The sequence below is a fragment of the Fonsecaea nubica genome (genome assembly GCF_001646965.1).
Source record: "Fonsecaea nubica strain CBS 269.64 chromosome Unknown Scaff103, whole genome shotgun sequence".
NCBI lineage: Eukaryota > Fungi > Ascomycota > Eurotiomycetes > Chaetothyriales > Herpotrichiellaceae > Fonsecaea > Fonsecaea nubica.
Window position 1 is genome coordinate 46,790 of NW_019173776.1, and position 22,015 is coordinate 68,804.

The window sequence follows — 22,015 nt, forward strand, 5'->3', positions numbered from 1 at the left end:
CCTCTCATCACCACACGCCGAACAAAGCCTCCTTCCCGTGTCTCCATCCGTCACTGAACATCCCCTGGCCGAGAGACATGGCCCAAGTCGACATCAGTCAATCTCTTCGAGATCGGCTGTCCATGCAGTGAAGACCCTCGTGGGCATCAGTCGCCAGCCGTTGCTCACCCTCTCCTGATCCGACAGTCATCCTGGTTTGCCTTGTCTCTGAGTGGCGGTCTTTTACAGCCTTTGCCAAGACCTCTCACTGCCTCACCTCAACCACTCCTTCATTCTCCGGTCAGTCTTGAATTCACCGCTCTCCTTCTCTTGGACGCGGACCTCGCGCTCCTGCGGACTTCCAGATGCAACTCTCGTAACATGTCGTCCTCAATGTCCGATTCTTCGATTCGCAACCGAAGCGACTCCACCGAAGGTTCTGAGCTGCCTGAGCACGAGCACAAGCGTCCAAGGCTGAGTGATGCTAAGCCTGATGGGACGCATGTCATGTCGGATTTACAACAAGACAATTCCAACCCCGCACTTTCAGTGCCAGTCGCCCTTGCAAACCGGGATGAGGAAAGAGCTGTCGTCAAGACTCCGCCGCTGCCTCCCAGAACTGTAGCCCCTCCCGCTCTCATATCTCCTACCAGCAAGGTTACCATCAACACCCGCCCGTTGTCCTCTCAATCAATCACACAACCAACCACCGAGGCTGAAGCAGCAGATATGCCGTCCAATCCCTCGCTTCCACAAAACCCCATTGGTTGTGACGACCCAAAGGGGGATGACAGTGTGGTACCTGGCCCCCAACCACATCCGACTGAGTCGGCGGAGATCATCTCGATATCATCCTCCCCAAGCAAGAGCCCTGAAATCGAGGTTGCTGAGCCTGAAGACTTTGACCAAGATCCAAACCAGACAAGGTGGACGGGTCGTATTAGTGGGGGAAGTCCATCCGCATCTGACCACCTGCAGCCGGTCCCACCTGGCTATGTAAATCGTACATTCCCCTTTGCTCAAGAATGGGCCCCCGGGAGTACGCATAGAGTGCTTGTCCGCATCTCTGAAAACTTCCAACACGCTGGTGGTCAGAATGGGGCTATATTCCGTCAAGTCAAGGACTGGATGATGGAATTCGTCTCCATCTGTGACGAGTTCCGCCCGACACTGCTTGAAGAGGAGAAGGATTTCTGGCAACGATTCCCAGATCTCATCGAAGGCCTGCTGCGAAGAGAGGCCGGTCCGCCTCCAGGAGCTCGGACCGAAGACCTCGTCGACTTCTTCGTCGCCTTTGCTCAGATTGCCAAACTTCTGATGGACTTTGACACCCAAAGACTTCGTTTGCTCCGTGAGGATGCAGAACTCGGCGAGCTCAAGTCCCTCAGCTTGGTGTGTGCTAACTACATACAACCACTGACATGGATCCTCTCGGTCCGCATTCCTTTCTACGATGCTTTGTGTCGGGCACACAGTTTCGATCGCACCCACTTCTACACGCTCGTCATCGATCGCCTTGGAAACCCGTCGACCGTGTCTCTCTTACCATCCATCTCCGCCTTGATGGCCGAAATATGCGCTCTAATACCGAAGCGAGCTGATCTATTTCGACCTTTCCACAATTTGCTCTCGGTGACCAACTGTATCATGGCTCCGATCTCCAATGTGTACAGTACTGAGACAAATTTTGTCTATGCCGACTTCTCACAACTTGACCACATCCGCAACAGCGCTGCGGAAATAATTTTACAAGCAGACCATGCCATTCAGCAAGCCATTGTGAAACAAGCGGCATGGCTCAATCTAGAGACAGCGGGGAAGATCATTGACCTTTTGAATCCAATGGTGTCGACAATCGCGGTCGATATCCCGCAGATCGGCAAGGACATAATATCTGCGGCAGGGGTTGGGTTCGCTGACTCGGATCTCACTGACCTTCCCAGCACGATGCCATACGCCTGGAAGTTCAAGACGCTTCGCAAATTCATCACCAATGGGCGGATGGAACTTCGAGTTTCCGGTGTCGACAGTATGTCAACTGATCTTGTTCAAGTCTTCAAAGAACATATCAGTGGCCAAGCCCAGCCAGCAATGTCCCACCCCCTGGTCAAGTTCTTGGTCAAGTTCATCAAGGAGAACCAATTGGTCGACTATATTGTCGGGGTCGACTCCCACCCCCAGTTGATTCGTCGAGCCCATAACGTGGTCGGTTTCCTCTGCGTCTCTGGGACATACACAGACGCCGACACTGACAATATCTGGAAAACCATTGTCGAGAGCCAAGACCCGCGGACTGCGCATGAGATTTTCAATCTCCTTCAAATGTGCTTTACTGTATACGACCTTCATGCACTTTATTACATCTGCCGAAAACTATCCGATTATCCCATCCAGCGCTTCGATCTGCACGTCTTGCAGTTCGCTGCTCTTCTGTTTGAGAATCTCAGAACTAAGACTGGCATATCACCTCTCCATCTTGGAATACCCACAGATCCGATAACACGAAAGTTGTGCATACGATTGCTGCGCGAAGCCTCCATGGAGGAAAACGCGTCTCTTGAACAAGCGCCGCTCATACGGAGGGACTTTGCCCAACATCTGACTAACGTTCTGTCGTTGGGTCGCACTGAACTTAATTTTGCCACGATTGACGAGGAAGAGCGGAATCGGATCATGTCCGAGGCGGCTTCGAACCTCGAAGCCCACACCGAATACGCCACTGGTGATCTTCAAGCCTTGAACTGCCTATTACCAATGCTGGGAGGAGAAGGTGTTGCTGAAGCCACACAAAAGTTCAACTTGTTGGCTCTGTTGATTGCCGACTTTGCGTACCTGCGTGACCAATTTCACCTGATGCTGGCTCGCAGTGTACCCGTCAAATTAATCGAGGCAATGTACGAGGTGCGATCCGCTTGCCTGTACTACTTCATTATCTATGTACCTGAAGTCTTCACCGCAGATCTCGTGCAGGAACTTTGGACATCCTTCTATGCATTCTCACCTCTCTCAACATCCCTCAGAGCTCGCGCTTGGGAGACATTGACGCATGCAGTGAGAATAAAACAGAACAAGGACGAAAATATCCTCTTGGACTTGATCATCGAGCAACACTTGCCGACCCTGCTACCCCAAGACTACAATGAACAAGTCCTCGAGTTCATCAGGGTGTCGATTCTGTACACAATCAGACGCACCACGGAAAATATCACCGATGCTGAGGATGTCATTATAGTACCTGGGATCGAGAGAATGTGGAAAGTCATGTTGGATGCGCCTCCAAACACTGTTGAGAATCAAGCAACAGACTTCATCATCCGGACGTACTTGGATAATAACCTTGTCACGCGAAGGTCGAAGGAGGTGATCGACGCGACGCATGCTTCTCTCGTGGACCGCTCAGTGCAGCAGGTTATGGCATCTGCAGCAAAGCTAAAATCATACACAGATGGTACCATGAGTGGCGAGGACGAGCCCATGGTGATTATTGCCTCGGAGGACGAAATACGCGCCGAGGAACTGCGTTTTGATCGATCTCTGCTATTCCTCCGGAAATTCCTTGAAGGCATGAAACTACGCCCTCGGTATAGTCCAGTCCCTGATCAGCAGATCCAGGGACTGGCGGGGTTTTCAGGCAAGAAAGGAGAGGCTATTGAACTCAAGATTCAGATCATGGCAAGCAAGTATATAACGGAGAAGGTGCAAAATATCACCATCGGGTCTGAGAATACTTGCGACGAATTGTACAAGTATCTTTGTGAGGCGAGTGGTTTCACCCAGTTCTCCGTGTTCAACATGGGCCAAAAGGTTTTGCTTGCAGGACAGTCGACAACTATCGCAGACTCAAAGGTAGCCTCTGGCCTCCTGATTGTTCATAAAACATTGAACACTCCAGAGAGCCCGCCAACCCGCGCCACTCGTGCCACCTCACCGGTTGACAACAAAATCATGCACCACTTCGATGACCTTTATGAGCTGCTTGACGCTGATGAGCGCCTGTCAAGAGAGGTGTACACATTCCTCAGCCTCTTCTCTGCGCAGACCGAACTCGTCCGAGTCGTACGATCAAGAGACAAGTCGCCAACGGAACTTCTGCCTCCCGGCAAACCTTTCAAACTCTTGTATTGCGCCCGGGCTTTGCGATCTTGCATTGAAGACGAGTCATTCAGCTCAAGCCCGGATTCTCAATTTCTCATCTACAGCATTCAAACCATCGTGCAAGTACTGCCCAAATTGGACTTGAATAACCCATCAGATGGGCTCCAGATGTCCATTGCACACGGTTTAGCGGAAGCACTTCTTCTCGCATTCCGAGCCAAGGTGTCCGCAGAAACGTCAAGCGAATACATTGTGGACCATCAAGAATTCGCCACGCAATCTTCAAGATTGCTCCGCTTTGCACTGGAGAGCGACAACACCAACATGGACGAAATTTCATCCTCAGCCATGGTGAAACTTGTCTTGGAAACTTTCATCGAAGCGTGCCTACATGATGAACGAATTTGGACTCATGTGGAGGCTGAAGCTGACTTCAAAGACTTGATCGTCACTGCGTTCGTCGATGATCCTCGAACTGATGTGCGGCATTCGATCCTTGAGGTTGTAGTTGGTTTGACCGGTGCGGTCGGAACAAAGCTGTACCTCAAGATTAACAATCCACGAGCACCACGATCACGCTTTCCACCCGCTTCAATTGAGACTTGTCTGTCACATTTGTGGACTGCTCTGGCGGACATCCTGCCGCATGCGTGTCTGCAGCATGAGCGCTGCGCCGAAGTCTGCGAGACAATGCTTGCTATCCTAAGAAGGATAGGCAAATCTTTTCCTCTTGAGATTGTTAAACAGTACTTTGACCAGTGGATCTCCATCCTCCTGAAACACGAGCACGTCGAGGTTGTCGGCCAACCTCTCAAGGATCATGTGGTTGCCTGTCTCACCAAGCTGCTCCTCGAAAACTGCAAACTGCTCAAGGCGTTAAATGCGCTTCCTCCTGGCCATCAGATTATCGACGAGATCATTACATTATTCCTGTTCCCACCACTCTCCGAGAACGGTGCAGGGGTGGATGACAACTCGAGGTTACCAGTTCTGGACAGCACTGTACGGGAGAGCTTGTATAATCTGATTCTTGCCCTGTGCCAAGGTCCGGAAGAGTTCACAACAGTTGTCACCAAGTTGGGGGACGACTTACTACCTCCAGACTTTTTTGAACCCATCTATTCGCACGACCGGCAGAATCTTCGGACAGATGTCGGCTACGCCGGGCTACGAAATCTTTCCAACACTTGCTACCTCAACTCGTTGTTTTCCCAACTCTTCATGAACGTGCAATTCCGGGAATTCTTTTTGAACATGTTGGGCTCCGACGAATCGAAACAGAAACTCGTCTTAGAACTGGCAAAGGTCTTCGCATATATGCAAAATTCCTATGAAAAGTCTATCGATCCCTCAATGGCGGTTGAAGCGATAACGACTTATGAAGGAGAGCAAATTGACGTGTCGGTACAGATGGATGTGGATGAGTTCTTCAATCTGCTCTTTGATCGCCTCGAGGGCCAGATTGATTCTTCGGCCCGGGCGGCATTCAAGTCGATGTACGGCGGACAGCTGGTCCAGCAAGTCAAGTCGAAGGAGTGTGACCACATTTCGGAACGACTGGAGCCCTTCTCCGCTGTTCAGGTGGAGATCAAAGGCAAAGCCCGTCTCGAAGACAGTCTTCGTGCGTATGTCGAGGGAGAAGTTCTTCAAGGCGAAAACAAATATTCTTGCACCTCATGCGGCCGCCACGTGGATGCTGTCAAGCGAGCCTGTCTGAAAGACGTACCTGACAATTTGATATTCAACCTCAAGCGATTCGACTACGACATCATGACTGGGATGCGGACAAAAGTCAACGATGAATTCCAGTTTCCCGACACTCTCGATATCGCACCTTATACTCTCGCAAGACTTAGCGACGAGCAGCAATCCGGAGAGCCAGATTACTTCCAGCTCACTGGTGTCATTGTTCACTCTGGGACAGCAGATTCTGGTCACTACTATTCATTTATCCGCCAGCGGCCGTCAGCGAAACCCGTCCACGAGTCTTGGGTCCAATTCAATGACCAAGACGTCGGCGTTTTTGATACCAACCAAATGCGTGACAACTGCTTCGGGGGCACTTCAGAAGCCGGCTTTTACCATCTTCCCAAGTTTTATAGTGCTTACATGCTGTTCTACCAGAGGACATCGAGCATTCGCAAGGTCGAGGAGCGGTATCGTTGCCACGACCCGATCAATCCTGTACGAATTCCCTTGCCGCGTCGACTGGATCAACACATATCCCAACAAAATGAGCTTTTTCTGCGTTCTTACTGCGCGCAAGACCCGTCACACGCGCAATTCATCCAGAAGTTCCTCGAACGCATGCCACAGGGTTCGGATAAATGCAGCGACAATCACAGCCTCGAATCCGCTGTAATTGAAATGGTTCTGGACTATTTGCGCTCAGTATCTTCTCGCTTCAAGGAACAACCATACTTTGAAGAGACCATCGGTGTTCTTCTCACTTACACACAGCAGTGCAAGAACTGCACCAGGACCATAGCTCACTGGTTACAAACCGTCCGGGTCCTTGAAGATGTGGTCGTCCGTAGCCCGTACCAGATCGTCCGGAAGTCGTTTACGAACCTATTCTGCGTTACGTTTAATCGACTTCGCTCCGTCAAGAACGAACTACGATCTGGTCCGGAATTTGAAAAGGTTGCGGCAGAATACGATTTGTGGCTTCAGAGCTGTCTCAATCAGTTATCTCGATTGTGGGACGTGGTAGCCAAGACAGGTCGTTGCTGGACAGACTACTTCGGTCTCTTATTCGCGGTACATCGGTTGGGCGAAGAGGAAACCCTGTTCGTCCTCGAAGAAAACTTTCTCGAAAAGTGTGTCGATATCATCATGATGCACTTGAACAATCAAGCCGAGTTCCCGTTGTCCAGGAGGCTCAAAACACGCTACGCTGCATACTTGAGTGCCCGAGAGAGGAATCGACCATTCAACCACCCGGTGCTCATCCGCCTCTTTGTGAGCTTACTCCTGAGTGTCGACCTCCACTTACCTGCCAACAGAGATTTTCGCCAATATGACAAGCGAGCCGGTTTGACTGTTCCTGAGATGGACATGCTCGGGTTTAACAAGATTCCCCCCAACTTGGAATGGCTCAGGCGCCTGATTGCAGGACGGCAGAATCCGTCAATGGCGGATAATCTCATCGAGGTGTTCTCAACAGACCGGAGACTGGCTGGTGCACTCTCCATCATCCTGGTGAATGGGCTCAATGACCGGAGCATCAACATAGCCAGTGCCTTCCTCCGGCCAGTCCTGGCGTTCTGCGAGTATTGTCACTCAGAGAATCAGATATTCGACCTGGTTCAACCCGCCCTGGAAAGCATCGCGACAGTAGGCGTGGAATATGCCCGGGAGTATTTTGAGTTTGTTGAAGCCTTGTTGAAGGTGGAAAATGGCCACCTTAACCTTCCCGCGGGTTTCCTCGAGGACCTGGTCCTGCAGACGGTGCATCAATGGGCGCCAACGTTCTTGGTTGCACCCAATGAAGGTCAATTCAACATCCGTCTTGGGACGGTGGACTTGCTCAAGAGGATCCTGTTCACCCCTCTACAGGAGCCTGCTCTCCAAGACCCTCGGGTTTACTCGACACTTGTCACGGCGGTGCACGATTTGGCGACTAGCTGTTCCCACTTTGTGCAGACCACCTTCTTGAATCCCCGCAGTCGAGAAAGTAACACGCTCCAGCCCGGCCAAGTCAGCCAAGTGATTGATGTGGTGGAACATTGTCTCACATACTTTGAACTCGAGAATCCAGTACATGAGGAGAAGATGAGTGAAATCCAGAACAACATGCTTGCATTGAGAACCAAAGCTGAGACAGCCGTCGAAACTCTGAGCTCGGCTGATTGGCAGGACGGTAGCAGTGAGCTGGCCGAATTGAGCGCCGAGGACTATGAGGATCCGCTTAGCCCGTGAGATCATTCATATACAACCCTTCTGGCCACGCACGGATTTAAGCGGCAGCAAGCAATGGCTCTGGCGAAGCCTTCGACATCATTGAATGGAAGAGTCTTTTCGGAAATATCTTGGGCGTGCAGGTTGGGCGTCGATGGACTGATTGGCCCGGGATAGCGAAAGAGTAATGCTTTGGGAGGACCAACACGCGGGTCTCCCGATAATGATGATGATGCATGATGAAAAGAAAAAGCGAGCAACCCTGCTTGAAGAGTTTTGATGGCGCATGGAGCAAAGTGGTGAAGATCGATATGACGGGCACAACATGGCTAAGTCAATTCAGGTTCCGGGCGCCGTGTGAGGATGATTCTAAGTTGGGAGCAGCTTGGGCAGATAAGCAGGGATGAATTGATGTTGCCCGACTTCAACGCACGCGACTGGAACGAGGACCTTCTGCTTCTGGGAGTCACGCCGGTCCCGTCTAATGGAAGAATTGTGGAAGCTGTTTTGAGGCGCTAAAGGACGAGGAGCAAGCGACAGACTTGGTTCTATTCTTCCTCAGGAAAACGTGAGAACACGACAGGGAGAAAGGAGCCTCGACCACATGAAGGATGACGGCCAACGGCTCCCCACTCGCCTCTTCGGTTATTTTGCTATCAAATTCAGGGGCCAGGGAAAAGATGGGTGGGAAATTCAGTCCGGTATTCATTCATTTGGGGATCTTTCTGGTACCGTCATGACTTTAATGAAATCAAACGATTAGCGACGATCGAGTCCATTTGTCGGGATATTTCTTTCTTCTCTATCTCAGTGTTCCTGCCCATCCAGGTGCTTGTTGTTGTGTCGTTGATGACCAGCGACAAGTATCTTCTCTTGACGCCCCCATTGTTGTGCAACCAACCCACAGCCCGTAGTATACGATATACTCCATACAAAAGTCCATCTCTGGCCCCTTTCCCCCCAAATCCAGGACGCCCAACGCTGAATAACTTGCAGAGAAACGCAGAGAAACTCAGAGGAGACAGACAGATAGAAGGACGCCACAGGACTCCCCGGTGGAATCAACTGAATTCGATTGTCCCGTCGTAAGAAAGGAAAGCCATACCAGGAAAACAAAAATCGGATCGACGGGTAAAGGGTAGCGAGAGAGAGTCGACAGCCGTCGTAATTGTAATGGTTTCATAAAGTCTTGACCCTCATCCACTCGCCCGTCCCGACTCCCAGGTTCAGTCCGTTCCGCGCCCACCACTCTCTGACTTCTCCTTCGCCGCCGCCGCCGACCGCGTCTTCCATGGCCTCTTCAATGTCACACGTCTTGTACTCGACTCTCAGGCCTGTCTTGCGACTGATCTCCTTCCACCACTGGAGAACGCCGGCATGGCCATTCTTTGTTGCCCCAACGAGGACTTGGTTGTCGAAAATCATCTTGCTCCCTTTGAAGCGATACCACAACTCGAGCACGGGGACGTGGCCATGTTGGGACGCAAGTCGTGCGACCCCGTCTTCGTGTGCATACGGAATCCCCGACGTCTCCCACCACTCAATCGAATTAGTCCGGCCACTCTGCGCCGCTAAGAGGATGCTCTTGCCGACCTTGAGGGGCATTTCGCGATCGGTGCCAGCCAGTTTCAGGGAATTCTCCTTCCACCATTCAAGGACCTCCACGTGCCCTTTGGCGCTGGCTGATTCCAAAGCCTTTTCTGTGTATGTGAGTTTCAAACCCGAATTGAGCCACCAATCTAGCACCTCGACGAATCCGGCGCGGGAAGCACCGTCCAAGGCTTCAGGACCATATTCCTTCTTGATCACGGCAGGACAATCTTTCCACCACTGCAAGATCGTCGGGGAGTTGTAGATCAAAGACGCCTTGTGCGGCAGAAGTGCCAACCCAAAGGAAGTCCAGAATATGTCCTTTTGGTGAAGAGCCAGGTATGTGAGGAGGTCAGTCATAGAAAAGCGAAAGATGAGCCGAGTCGCAATTGGTGAGAGGGTAGTTGGGGGGTTTGAGGACGCTTTGGTGGTGAAATATTTCTGGATTTGGGATATGGGTTGCGTGAGGATGGTGTATTCGAGCGAGGGAGACTTGGATGATCCTGGCTGTGGGATGAGCGTCTCCCACTCGTGAGGCACAGGTAGGTGTGTGAAGATTCCTAGGGCGGTGGCGAGTTCCCAGTCACCGAGTGAATCCAGAATCATGGTCCAAATCTCGCTGGGCAGTCGAGGCTTGGTAGAAGCAGATTTGGCGAGTGGGAGATCTGGAATGGTCGAGTTTGTCTTGAGATAAGTGGCCCGAAGGACTGATTGAGCTTCGCTCTCGATAGCTTCGATCATCTCCGCCGGTCCAGCCCATTGCCAGCGGAACTCTGGGTTAACGTCTCCATCCAAGGAGTTTGCTCCTGACTGAGCGAGGCTGGTACCATTCTCCGAGTACTCAAAAATGGCCGGAGACAGAACACGGACCCAGTCCCATTTTCTCCGCAGTTCGTACAACTGCCTGTTCCAGATGGGATGTCTGTATTGATCTCTGCTCAACTCCGGTAACAGATCGATTCTCTTTGACACATCCCAGCATCTCAACACATGTAGAAGGACATCGGTAGTGAAGCCGCTTAGCATGAAGCAAATCATGCCAGCATCGATAGCGAGAAACATGAAATCGGCCCATCTCGCCAGACGGTGGCCTAACATCATAACCTCGTTGCGGTGTGGATCTTGGGGCTTGTTCTCTATCCATTGTACGTTGTCCAAACTGACCCCAGGGGCCATATGCTGTTGAAATTCCGACTTTGAGAGTTCCGATATCACTCGCAGGTTTAGGTTGGGGTTGTGGAGGAGGTAGGGCAGCAGTTCTGGCCCTATTCTCTGGCTCACGTAGAGAAGAGCGTTGACCCGCCGACGAACCGGGCGAGGTTGTACTGGGCGTTCCATGGTCCGAGACAGTCTCGAGGTTTGTCGAGTTTCGACGGACGGAGGGGTGGTAGGACAAACGCGCAGTTTTGCCAGAGGGTGTTATAAGTCTAGTGTTCTGATCATTGGTGGCGAAAATGGTTTATCGGGATCGTGGCGGTGGGAGGGCTTCACGATAAGCGGCAATGTAACCCGGCGAGATGCGGAAGAGGTTCGCTGGAAAGAGGCTTGAGATTCGGGTGTTGTGGGCTGGACGTGACTTGAGGGAGTCTTTATCTCTTTTTGCAGACCTCGAGAAGGAAATGAATGGGAAAACAGGTGGTTTGACATTCGTCAATTCAACGCAGACAGTAGGGGAAAAAGTATGGGAAGAGGGGAAATTCAACCATGGCCGATCAGACCGTATGTGTGACCGCATTATTGGAGCCATGTGGCATGCTAGGGGCCACTTGATAGGCGGCTACCAGACCCGGCCCTGGTTCCTGTTATGTAAGTCAGCATTGGCAGCCTCTGGTAAGCCGATTGATGGGCAGCGGGCTGGCCTCCCCTCAGGGCTTCTGGGGGTGGCCACCGCCACTAATCGTAATACCTACAAGCAGTACAAGGGGTTACCACTCTAACCATTCACATCACCATCAACACCACAATATCTATCGCCCATCATCGCCATCTCCGGAAACTCTATCCCGTTCAGCCTGATGGAGGCACCCGGGCAGGACACTCACATCTCCTTCATCACCCTCTAGCTTTAGCCCTGAAACTGATACTTGCTATCAACAGAAGTTGAACAGGATCGAGACATCTCTGACACGGAGAGAACTCTGTCGTCTTCGCGGCCATGAGCTATCTGTCATCCGCCAATATGCCCCTCACCGACGTTGCTTCTTTTGTGCAACACCTCCAGTCATCCACACGCATTGTTGCTCTCTTGGGGGCTGGTCTATCCGCCTCCAGCGGTCTGCCTACGTTCCGCGGTGCGGGAGGACTATGGCGCACCTACGATGCCACCATGCTAGCCACCCCGGAAGCGTTCCAACAAGATCCTGGTTTATCATGGCAGTTTTATTCTTACCGTCGTCACATGGCCCTCAATGCCAAACCCAACAGAGCCCACCTTGCGTTGGCAGAGTTGGCCCGTCGCAATCCCAACTTCATCACCCTCAGCCAGAACGTGGACGGTCTCAGCCCTCGCGCTGGCCATCCTGCTAGCCAACTCAAACTCATCCACGGCAATCTGTTCGATGTGAAATGCTGGGACGAAGACGGCTGTGGTTATTCTCGCAAAAATGACTTCACAGACCCCATCGTCCCAGCTCTGGCCCTGCCACCAGAAGCCCAGGACGAACAGCTAAAGGCAGCCATCAGCCAAAAGAAGCATGCTCTACTTCGAGGTGCTGACATCTCAGATATTGATGTGGATATTCCTGCGCTCAAGCGTGAAGATCTTCCGCAATGCCCGTCGTGCAAGAAGAACCTGCTTCGCCCAGGGGTGGTTTGGTTCGGCGAGTCACTTCCCGAAGACGTGATGCGCGATGTAAACGAATACTTTCAAAAGCCTGGGAAGATTGACCTCATGCTAGTGATTGGAACCAGTGCCAAAGTATACCCAGCTGCCGGCTACACAAACATTGCCAGAGCCAAGGGTGCTCGAGTTGCGGTCATCAACATGGACCGCAGCGACGCACAAGAGCTCACAAAGCATGATTGGTTCTTCGAGGGAGACGCAGCCGTCATTGTCCCCGAGATATTGAAGAGCGTGATTGGAGAAGTTGGGGAGTTTGAGGAAACGAAGGGGCCAGTGTTATGAATGCTGAAGTCGTAGACGGTGAGTTGGACGACGACAATACGAGCCACATGTAACTCAACCTACGATATCAAAGTCGTCGAGGGGCAGGCAACAGCGAACAAAACATCTCACCAGGAACAAGATTTCACCGTGCATTGAATTCGACCAGCCCAGAACCATAGGCGCTTGCAGGCAGCATATTTGCGACTTTGGCCCGCGCCTTGGCTCGCTAGTTTGCGGTTGCTCTGGCCGGAGAATTGTTACACATATCAATACGAATGGAATGTCAGGAGACGACGAAAGGCTCTATTCTAGTGCCGGCTTGGACTCGATTGCCTTGGCGGTTCTTTTGATGCTTTGTGGATCATTTGTGCTGAGGGTACGATTCCGAGGACTGGGGGCCAAAACCATGCACCACAAGTCCATCACAGCCACAGCTCAAAGGTTCGTCTCGATCTTAGAAGTCCTATCAAAGCCATCGACCCTTGGTTCCAAGAGCCCTACGGCTGAGACCAGGCGAATCCCCTCGATCTGCCAATCATCCCCGAATACCGCTGTTCAACCTAGATATGCTTTCTTCAGGCAGTCTTCCTTTCCATCTCATTCGCTCTCGCCTTGCACAAGGCAACCAGCAGCCACTCGGACTATTCGAAGGCTACAACCCAGCCTAGGATATTATGGCATTTCGGTGTGTGCGCTTTTTGGCACACTGCATGGTCTGCTGCGAAACGAAACTATGCCTCTTGGTATCCCTAGAGGTTTTGTTGTAAGTTGTCTCTTTGAGAGCCAAGCCCGGGCTGGAAAAGAAAGATCTCTTCATGGTATGTACCAGAATATCCCATCTCACCCTCATGACTGTGCCAACACGCTCGATCCACGATCGGACTGCTCGTGAGGGTATCTGGGGAGCGCATCAGAAACACTCGCCCGAGTTGTCAATTTACTACCATGGCTTCTACGAATCCTTTCTGGTCATTTGTCACCCCGTTCACGGACGGCATGCCCCATGCCCTTTCGAGACGAGTGAGCTCTGTCCCAGACCATGACGATCACATACGGACGTCTTCCGCTGATGGAGCTCGAATCTATACCCAAACAACACCTGACTCAGCATGGTCCCAGGCGTCATTCGAAGAAGTGGACTTTACCTACAATCCCTCTAAGAGCAAGAATACGGCGCGCGTGGACGATGCTGCCTCCGTCCGGCCTGGCAGTTGGCCCCTGACTGAAAAATACTATGCGCTCTCATCTGCAACCCATGATCTAAGATGCCCAAGATGGACGCTCTGGAAAGCTCTTCTTCTTCCTACCTCGACCATCATCCTGCCAATGGCCTTCCTTGTTGCCGGGCTTCTAGCGCTCATCTTCGGCTACCGGGTCAGATCCGAAGACAGCTTGTTTGAAGAAGTGTCCAACTCTCACGTCTTGAGTGACCGGGCTGTTGTCTTGGTCAATTATTCAGCAACTCGGATCGCATTTGTCGCTTCATGGGCGTCGACGCTTGCCCCTCTCCTTGCTAGCTTCATCATGAACCTGTCCAGTTTCCAGTCTGCTCTCCTCATGTATACCTCCTCCACAAGCCCGCAACAACAGGACCTTCCAACCCCATACCAGTACACCCTCCTTGTCGGCCTTTGCTTAGCTTCAATTGGCAGACTGGGAAGATACTTCTCCTACGCGAAAGAGGATGGAGTCATCATACCTCCGGCCCTCCGGCGCGCTGCGCAGACTCTTACATTGACCCTTGTCCTTGCCTGCATCGTCTTCGGTGCTGACACTGCCCTTCACTACACAACTTCAACCATCAACTTCGACCAAATATCTGTCTCACCTCTGTCCCATTCCTATGGGTACGGCTTATCGTCTACTTGTCTTGCCCTCAACCGCAGCGACAACTTTGGGCTACCATGCTCCCGTAACGGACAACTCGCCGCGGCGGATTACAACGCCTACGTCGCAAGCCAGAACGAGATCTTCTATCTTCAGCACGGCATATCCAATGTCAGTGAAGTTCGTCTCGTCGATATACCATCAGACGGACCAGCAAACGTCACGTCATCCGGCGCCGCCAAGGTGGCTCTTCTCATCCCTCGCAGCACTGGTTTGTCTCCTTTCCGTGACTTCCAAGCGTACACAACTGGTGTAATCACGACCTGCGAACCCATTAGCAACCTCTGCAACTGGACAAGTGGTGGTCCGGGAAATTACTATAGCCAGTTCAACTGCAGCGAGAACTTTTGGGGAGTGCTAGGAAAGTCTCCCAATGTCAGCGACACTGGCATGCTCGTCGACGATAGTTCTGTGCCGCCTTTGGGATTCAAGCGCGGTGCGGCCTTGCAATACTCATTCTATATGGACAAAGGACTGAGCATTAACTATGACTCGTCTGGCAGCCTGGGCCCGTTTGTGCCCGACTCGGAGCTCATTAACCCTGTATATGTCGGGGTCGCAGCACGTTTTCAGTCGACTGCCCAACGGGCTGGTGTGAATATGTCCTCCGATCCAGGGATCTATCAGGGTCCCACGCCTTACCTTGACTTCACGCTTCGATGCAAGTACACTACGTATCTTGTCGACTACAACTGGGTCAACTCTTCAGCCAAAGTAAATTCGCTGACTCCTTCCCCAAATGGCACAATTGCTGAGGTTTTCCACGGGTATAACATCTACGGCAGTTATGACAGCTTTGACAATGATCTCCAGGACTCCATGCTCGCGGCAGCACTACAGTCCAACCTGAAGCAACTTGCTGATACGTTCGCCAACAGCTATTCGTCGCGCGTGATGAGTGTGATTGGCCCATTCCTGTCCTCACGCACCAATCTGCAAGAACAGACGCGTACGCCATTGCTTGTGGCCAAAGTCCCCAAAGCGCCGCTGGCGATCCTCATCGCGGGTTGCTTGTGCTATATCGTCTTTGGCGTTGTCAGTGCTACATTGGCATACGGTGCGTTGAGGGTCGTGGATGTACGGGACCTGGCGTTTCGATTCAGCCTGCCTGCTCTGGGGCTACACGCTTTCCGAGACGATAATACTGAGAGGGACGCCGTGGACGTGGACACAATCCGGACAGGGAACGGGGTCGAAGAGGAGCGCAGGGTGTTTAACGAGACGAAAATCACGCGCGAGACTATGAGGGTCGCGGTCGAAGGCGAGCCCAGGACCGGCTTCGTCTTGAAGAGCCTGGTCTAGAACACAGGACTCACACTCACGGTCTACACAAAGGGAACCGACGTTCTTGCTGGCAAGATCTTCTCGGATCTCCTTTGTGTGTGTGTGTGTGCGCCGTGGGAGGAGGGTTGGGGGTCACAGTGATATTCATTTCTATCTTAGAGATTCGCATCTAGATATTTTTCCCTTTCCCGCTGAGAGGGAAATTGCAAGGGGTTTTAGACTGTTACTGTATAGTACTATACGCATCGAATGTACATGACGTTAACTGCTCTGCCCTGCTCTGGATATCCAGGTATTTGTCCTTGAGCCTCCTCTCTCTCTCTCTCTCTCTCTGTGTGTGTGTGTGTGTGAGCAGAAAAAAAACGAATATAGACTAAGAAAGGCTAATAACGAAGACGGGGCGGTGGAAGAGAGTGATAACCGGTAATAAGTAAGTGGTCCAGCAGGTGAGAAGAAGCCAGGTAAATGAGGTAGGTAGGTAGGCAAGTCTCGTATCAAGGATCGACCTTATGTTTCGTTCCTCTACCTGTAGTCAATCCAATCTCTATGGCTACCTGGATAGATAGATAGGTAGGTAGGTGAGTATTCTAGCCAGCCAGCTGGCCATACATGCAAGCTATGTAGCTCTTTCATTCATTCATTTCTCTTTCTCACTTTCATCAACGCCTGTGAGCACAGGGAGCCCCTCTTCTAGCGGAGTCAAAAAGTCCTTGTTCACATTCACGGCTCCCACTCGCGCCCCATCTCGGACACCGATCCTGTTCATGAAGCCCGCGCCGAGCAGGATCTGCTCTTCCTCCAATAGTCGCGACCCGTCAACGACGACAAACGTGTGGGCCAGCGCCTGCTTGGTCTCCTTGGGCCCGACCGTGACGCCTAGCGTGATTTCGAACGTCTTGGTGTCGTCGCTGTACGTGACTTCGTTGACTCGCTTCAACCCACGCACGAGATTCATGGTGATGAAACTGTCAAAGACTGTCAGGTTGATGGCGGCTAGCACCGAGACCGGATCTCCAGACGTGGTTGCCGTGACCATCGCAAGGACGTCGTGCAGTTTCTTCGGGGGCGCGCTGACGCGGGAGTCGGAGCCCGGGGTCGTGCAGCAGATTGCTTGGATGTATGCTGGGCAGGTCGGGGCACAGTAACACGGACAGGCTTCAGGGTGCTTTGGGCGGCCCCAGAAATGCTCTTGAATAGGGAAGATCCGGTCGAGAAGGTTCTTCTGTATGTCATCGTCGACAAGGTGAGCTCGTTCCGAACGAATCGCGCCTTCTCCTGGTCCTGGTTCTGGAGAAGCAGAGGCAGGTGTAAAGCAGCAGATGATTTGAACATTTCTCGGGCACCAGGACTCGCAATGGCAAGGACAGCCGAGTGGTGGACGGGGAAGAGGACGTCCAATACCGGGAAAGATCGGACGAGAGATGAATGTATCAGGAGAGCCAAAGTTCCTGTCAGTGGTCGCCGGTGAAGTGTCAAGCGCACAGCATCTCGGGTTACACCCAGGGGCACAAGTCAGGCATCTCGGTGAGCAGTCTGCATTGGCCGGGGCGTAATCGTCGACGATATCGTGCCATTTGAACCCGTTTTCCCACTTTTCCTTCCAATCGAAGTGATCTGCGATAAATTCTGGTCAGTAACATGGTCGCCAGTGGAGGACCCGAGAGACTCGCTTACCCAGTAGAGACTTGTACTTCTGGACTTTGGCAGGGTCAAGGGCTGTGGCTCCAGCCGCGTTGGGAACAACATACTGTGATGAATTAGCTGCATCGGCAGCAGCGAGAACTGTGTCGAACACAAGGAAGCATGTAGCAACGGTAGTCAGTATCCTAGTCAGCGCCATCACGACTCACGGACGTTCTAGCGGCTGAGGCTAGAATGAGGAGGAATTGGAGCAAAGGGAATGGGAGACGACAATGCAAGCGATATGGCCATGTCATTCTTATATGATCCTGACTTCTGTATCACCGCCTGAGCTGCCAGCTAAAAGCGATAGCCATTTGACGGAGTCGAGGCGTGGCTTTCGACAGCTTCGAAAAGGGCTGGAACGTATTGAGCTTGCAGAGGGGCTTCTAGCCACTGTGCCACCTTACTCTGTCGGGCTGCATAGATTTCTCACATGCAAACGATTGGCACCATAACATCGAGAAGGCCCCCTGGGCGAAAAGAGGTGCCAAGGGCCTAGGTTTGGGGGCTGAACTGTGCTTTTGGTGCTGGGTGCCTGTTTGCCTGTCAAACGTTGTCATTGCGAACTCGCCAATAATACGAGTAAGGCCGCCCAGCAAAGAGGAGGCACATGGCTGGCTGGTTCGTAAGGCGCAGTGTCTAGCCACACGCGAGCTTCGACTAGCCCTAAGCGCAAGCATCTGAAACGAGAACCATCCTCCTCTGCTGAGTATTTCTCAAGGACATGAAGACTCGGGGTTGAGGACTTGCGCCCAGAAACAGGATGGACCAACAAACAGTTCTTTGGCGAGGGTGGTAAGAAGGCATCGCAGCTGGTTAGGGATGAACGCGGTGATATTTCTCGTATTTCTCGCAGGCTTTGGACCAATCTTCCGACCCGTCGGGATTCTGCTCGCCGCAGTCTTCAGGGGTTTCAACTTGGCAACTAGCCAGGAGAAAAGATGGCTGCCTCTGGTGTGTGAAAAGGGTCAGGGGGGTTGATCAGGGTCACACGGCTGCTCCTCTGCCTGAATCCTGCGAGAGTTTTGGGACAATGTTATTCGCGATCGAAGGGACAGGGAAGACAGGACGCTCGTCAGTGGATGGTGGTGGTCTGTTGAAGCATGCTGGGAACATGGAGATAGAGATGAGAGAGCGAACAACATGAGAAGACATGTCAGTGCCTGCGGTGGTGCCAAGTCACGAGGTGAAAGCGCAGCACACAATTACGGCGTAGAAGCTACAATCCCTCTCTGCAATCATTGACTTTGTGTCTGTCCTCGTCGTCTGAGATTTGCCTATCTGCCATTGTCAATACGAATATGACGGCGGATCTAAGTGCTCCACCACCAGCTCTTATATCTGCATCATTCTCCGTCCTTGGCCGTGTCTCCCACGACGAACCGTCCCGCTAACTCCGCTGGTGCCTCTTGGTGCGACTCCCACCAATGCCTATCCACTAGGTACACACTCGTACGCAAATACGTCAAGACAACCGCAGCCTTTGGGCAAAGAGAGGCCTTGACATCGGCAATATGTCTTCGAACTTCCAAAGTTGCCATTCGATTGATGTGGCGGAAAGAGACTATTCATGCGAGGCCAACCAGGGGAGGAAAGATGGGGAGGGCACATTCCGAATAGAGACAGCCAAACAATTCATGCAAAAGAACGAATGAATGTGCAATGAAACTTGAGTATTATCCTCGAGATGCAGGATAATTGACCTGCAGATGCCTGCTATCTGTGCATTGCTAGCTTCGATATCCTCTACCCACAGTCGCCTTTCTTGAACCATTGCAGCGGTGCAAAACAAAGACAATGATCAAACCAAGACAAATCCCTCCTGCACCAGCGAGAATAGCGTAAATCACCACGCCATGTCCTTCCCAAATACCTGGGTATCGTAGCGTCATAGAGTCATGGTTCCCATCATGACGGGCGTAAATGATGATGATAGGGTGGAAAGATAGACGACAACCATACGATGTGCGAAGTGGAACACTAGCAGACAGTCGCGGCTCGTCGGTAACGGTCCCTTGAAAGCCCCAGATATTTGGCATTCCGCAATCTGTTCTCCAGGTAAACTCGCTCTGTAATTGTGAGGGTGTCAACTTCTTCAACGAATTTTAGGGGTAAAGTCGATCTCGGTTGTGACTTGAGAGGATGTGCCAGCAGGAAGTAGCAGAGGACAACCACCATGCTCAGCCCAGCAACCAGTAGTTTCTTGCCGGAGATATTGAAAGCGCAAGTCAATATTATGGCTTGACATCTCTTGCTGAGGTACTGCAAAGCAATGCTGATTTTGTTGTAATGCTCTTCAATCAAGGATATGAGGCTTTCGAGAAACACTGAAAATAGTTAGCACTTCGAAGAGGCATGGAACGGGACACATACCGTAGAGAGTCATCAGTATGTACGAATATGTTCGTGGCTTCCAGAACGACAACAGTAAAGCTGGCATGGCAAAAAGCCCCAATAATCTCAAATGAAGGTGCTCCACGATCCGGGATGGTATTGTGATGACGGCAAAAAGTGAGCTGAGAATGGCGGAAGCAGCTTCAACACGCGTCAACGCTTGATTGACTCTGTCAAGCTTGCCGGACACTCTTCCGGCCGCGGTGGTTGCAGCGTCAAGTTGAGAAGCTAGGGAAGTCGAAAAATGTTTCATTTGTTCGCCCAAAGCAAGGTTAGCCCTCTGGGCCATAGACAACTCACCGCTGAGTTGCAGATGATGCTTCACGCTCGCCAACTGGGTCGACTGTATACCAGAAATCTCGTCGAGTCCGCCCTTCAGACGATGAAGAAGTTTGGTGACATCCTGTCGCTGTTAGTCTATGACTCCCCCTGTGTAGGACTCACAAACCTGGGCTATTCCACCCGCCTGTATAGTTTCGAGCGCCTTTGTGGTGGCAAGGGCAAGCTCATGGGCAATGCTCATCTCTTGCAATTGGGCCGCGGCAGCTTCAGCATGCTGCTCACCAGTGGTTGCAATTGCTGTGTGCAACAGTTCTCGAAGTTTGACGAAATCAGCAAACACATCTCCCAGAGTCTGTAATGAGAAATCAGTGGTTCGTCCAGCACCCATGGTTGAATACGACTTACCTCCTGGGTCTGGGTCACGCCCTCCTGCGTACTAGCTATCCGTCGCTGCAGAGTCGTAAATGCGTTATGCATGCCTTCTTTTGCCAAATGCATAGTGTCGTGAAAAGTGTTAAGCTCATGTTTGTGTTGTGCCTGGCGTTCTTCTCGACTTTTCCGCTCAAGTTTGCTCACGTACGCAATCTCTTCCTGCTGCTGCTTCAGGAAACCCAGCCACTGAGATTGGGTCGAACCAAGTGCAGCACGAAGCTCGGGAAGGAGTTCTGCCAGCTTCTGGTAGGACTGAAGCGCTTCCAATCTGGAGGACTCGATAGTAGTGGCTTGACACAAAGTATTGGCATCTTGTCTGTTGTTACTATAGCTCGTCCAGTAGTAATGTTCTGTGATCAACGCTTCAAGACAGGAAGCCAGTATTTTGCTATTGACGACGTCAATCTCGTGGTCAAGCCGTTGAGGGATTTCAAGAATTGGTTTGCAAGCAGGGGGGATTGCTGCTCTTCCTTCACCCGTTTCGCATACTGCCACTCTGACTGCGTATACCGATTGAGCCCTCTCTAGTAGTTCGTGTTTCCCTTGTTGTAGACCCATGTTTGCGCCAATCGTCTTACAAGTCACAAGCAAGTGGCCTGCCGCTGCTTGATGGCAGGTCGACTGGGTGGCGAGATTGTCGACCACTCGCATAGCCTTTTCAAATACCGGGTCGTTGTCAGGTTCTCTCAATATCAACAAATCGGTGAGGCTGGATTGGAGGTCATCCTGAGCTCTTCGAAGGATAGGCCATTTTAGATCCGCTGAAGGAGTTAGGGCATGAAGATGTCCTTTGCTCTTGAAAGACTACACTGACCTTTGAGGAATTTCGCTTGGGTGTTGCCAGCAAAGGCGATGGCCACGGCAACCCAGATATAAGTAGACCAGAGTACATGAGAGCGTCCGGAGAAGAACATTGTTGCGATCATAATAGTGCGAGCCGTTATCACCGTGCGGCGAAGGAAGAAACAAAGAGAGATTGCGACCAAAGCTGAAGAGCGGCGTGCGTAAGTAGTAACGAGTGGGAAAAGAGACAGCTGTAGGGTGTCTATGGTCGAGTGAACAAGCCCACGCTTAGTAGCACGGATAATTCGATGGTATTCGTGGTTATGTGTGAAGCGAGGTGTAGTATGTAGTGTTTACTTCAAAGATCAAGACGAGATAAGACCTGGCGATCCTGTCAACGCAAGCTCACCTTCTGGAATCACGCTGTGTAGACGGTAATGATCTGATCTGGACGGCAGCTACATGCGCTGCAGACTAGAGAGTGACATGGAATCCGGTGAAAACTTGAGCAGCTGGGGATCATAAACGGGCAGTAATCTGAGTTGGTGCTCAGAGGAAGTGAGTGATCGAGAAAGGTGGTGGGAGAAGCACTGGTGAGTG

The 22,015-nt window shown here is 51.8% G+C and overlaps 6 protein-coding genes across 6 annotated transcripts; 3 read left to right on the plus strand and 3 right to left on the minus strand.

Annotated features, from left to right (window-relative positions):
* Positions 1-360: 360 nt before the first annotated feature.
* Positions 361-7,995, plus strand: AYO20_10112 (hypothetical protein; the record flags this gene model as incomplete). Its single annotated transcript, XM_022648374.1, has 1 exon — positions 361-7,995. The coding sequence occupies one exon, from the start codon at positions 361-363 to the stop codon at positions 7,993-7,995; it is 7,635 nt and encodes a 2,544-aa protein (XP_022495645.1).
* A 1,158-nt stretch (positions 7,996-9,153) lies between these two features.
* Positions 9,154-10,902, minus strand: AYO20_10113 (hypothetical protein; the record flags this gene model as incomplete). The annotated part of the gene is made up of 1 exon (XM_022648375.1): positions 9,154-10,902. One exon carries the CDS (start codon positions 10,900-10,902, stop codon positions 9,154-9,156), a length of 1,749 nt encoding a protein of 582 aa, XP_022495646.1.
* An 817-nt stretch (positions 10,903-11,719) lies between these two features.
* On the plus strand, positions 11,720-12,688 carry AYO20_10114 (hypothetical protein; the record flags this gene model as incomplete). Its single annotated transcript, XM_022648376.1, has 1 exon — positions 11,720-12,688. One exon carries the CDS (start codon positions 11,720-11,722, stop codon positions 12,686-12,688), a length of 969 nt encoding a protein of 322 aa, XP_022495647.1.
* Positions 12,689-13,615: 927 nt separating this feature from the next.
* On the plus strand, positions 13,616-15,859 carry AYO20_10115 (hypothetical protein; the record flags this gene model as incomplete). Its single annotated transcript, XM_022648377.1, has 1 exon — positions 13,616-15,859. The coding sequence occupies one exon, from the start codon at positions 13,616-13,618 to the stop codon at positions 15,857-15,859; it is 2,244 nt and encodes a 747-aa protein (XP_022495648.1).
* A 619-nt stretch (positions 15,860-16,478) lies between these two features.
* Positions 16,479-17,681, minus strand: AYO20_10116 (hypothetical protein; the record flags this gene model as incomplete). The annotated part of the gene is made up of 3 exons (XM_022648378.1): positions 16,479-17,128; positions 17,243-17,455; positions 17,516-17,681. 3 exons carry the CDS (start codon positions 17,679-17,681, stop codon positions 16,479-16,481), a joined length of 1,029 nt encoding a protein of 342 aa, XP_022495649.1.
* A 1,823-nt stretch (positions 17,682-19,504) lies between these two features.
* Positions 19,505-21,546, minus strand: AYO20_10117 (hypothetical protein; the record flags this gene model as incomplete). Its single annotated transcript, XM_022648379.1, has 6 exons — positions 19,505-19,851; positions 19,898-20,146; positions 20,219-20,321; positions 20,367-20,552; positions 20,606-21,393; positions 21,447-21,546. 6 exons carry the CDS (start codon positions 21,544-21,546, stop codon positions 19,505-19,507), a joined length of 1,773 nt encoding a protein of 590 aa, XP_022495650.1.
* Positions 21,547-22,015: the final 469 nt, after the last annotated feature.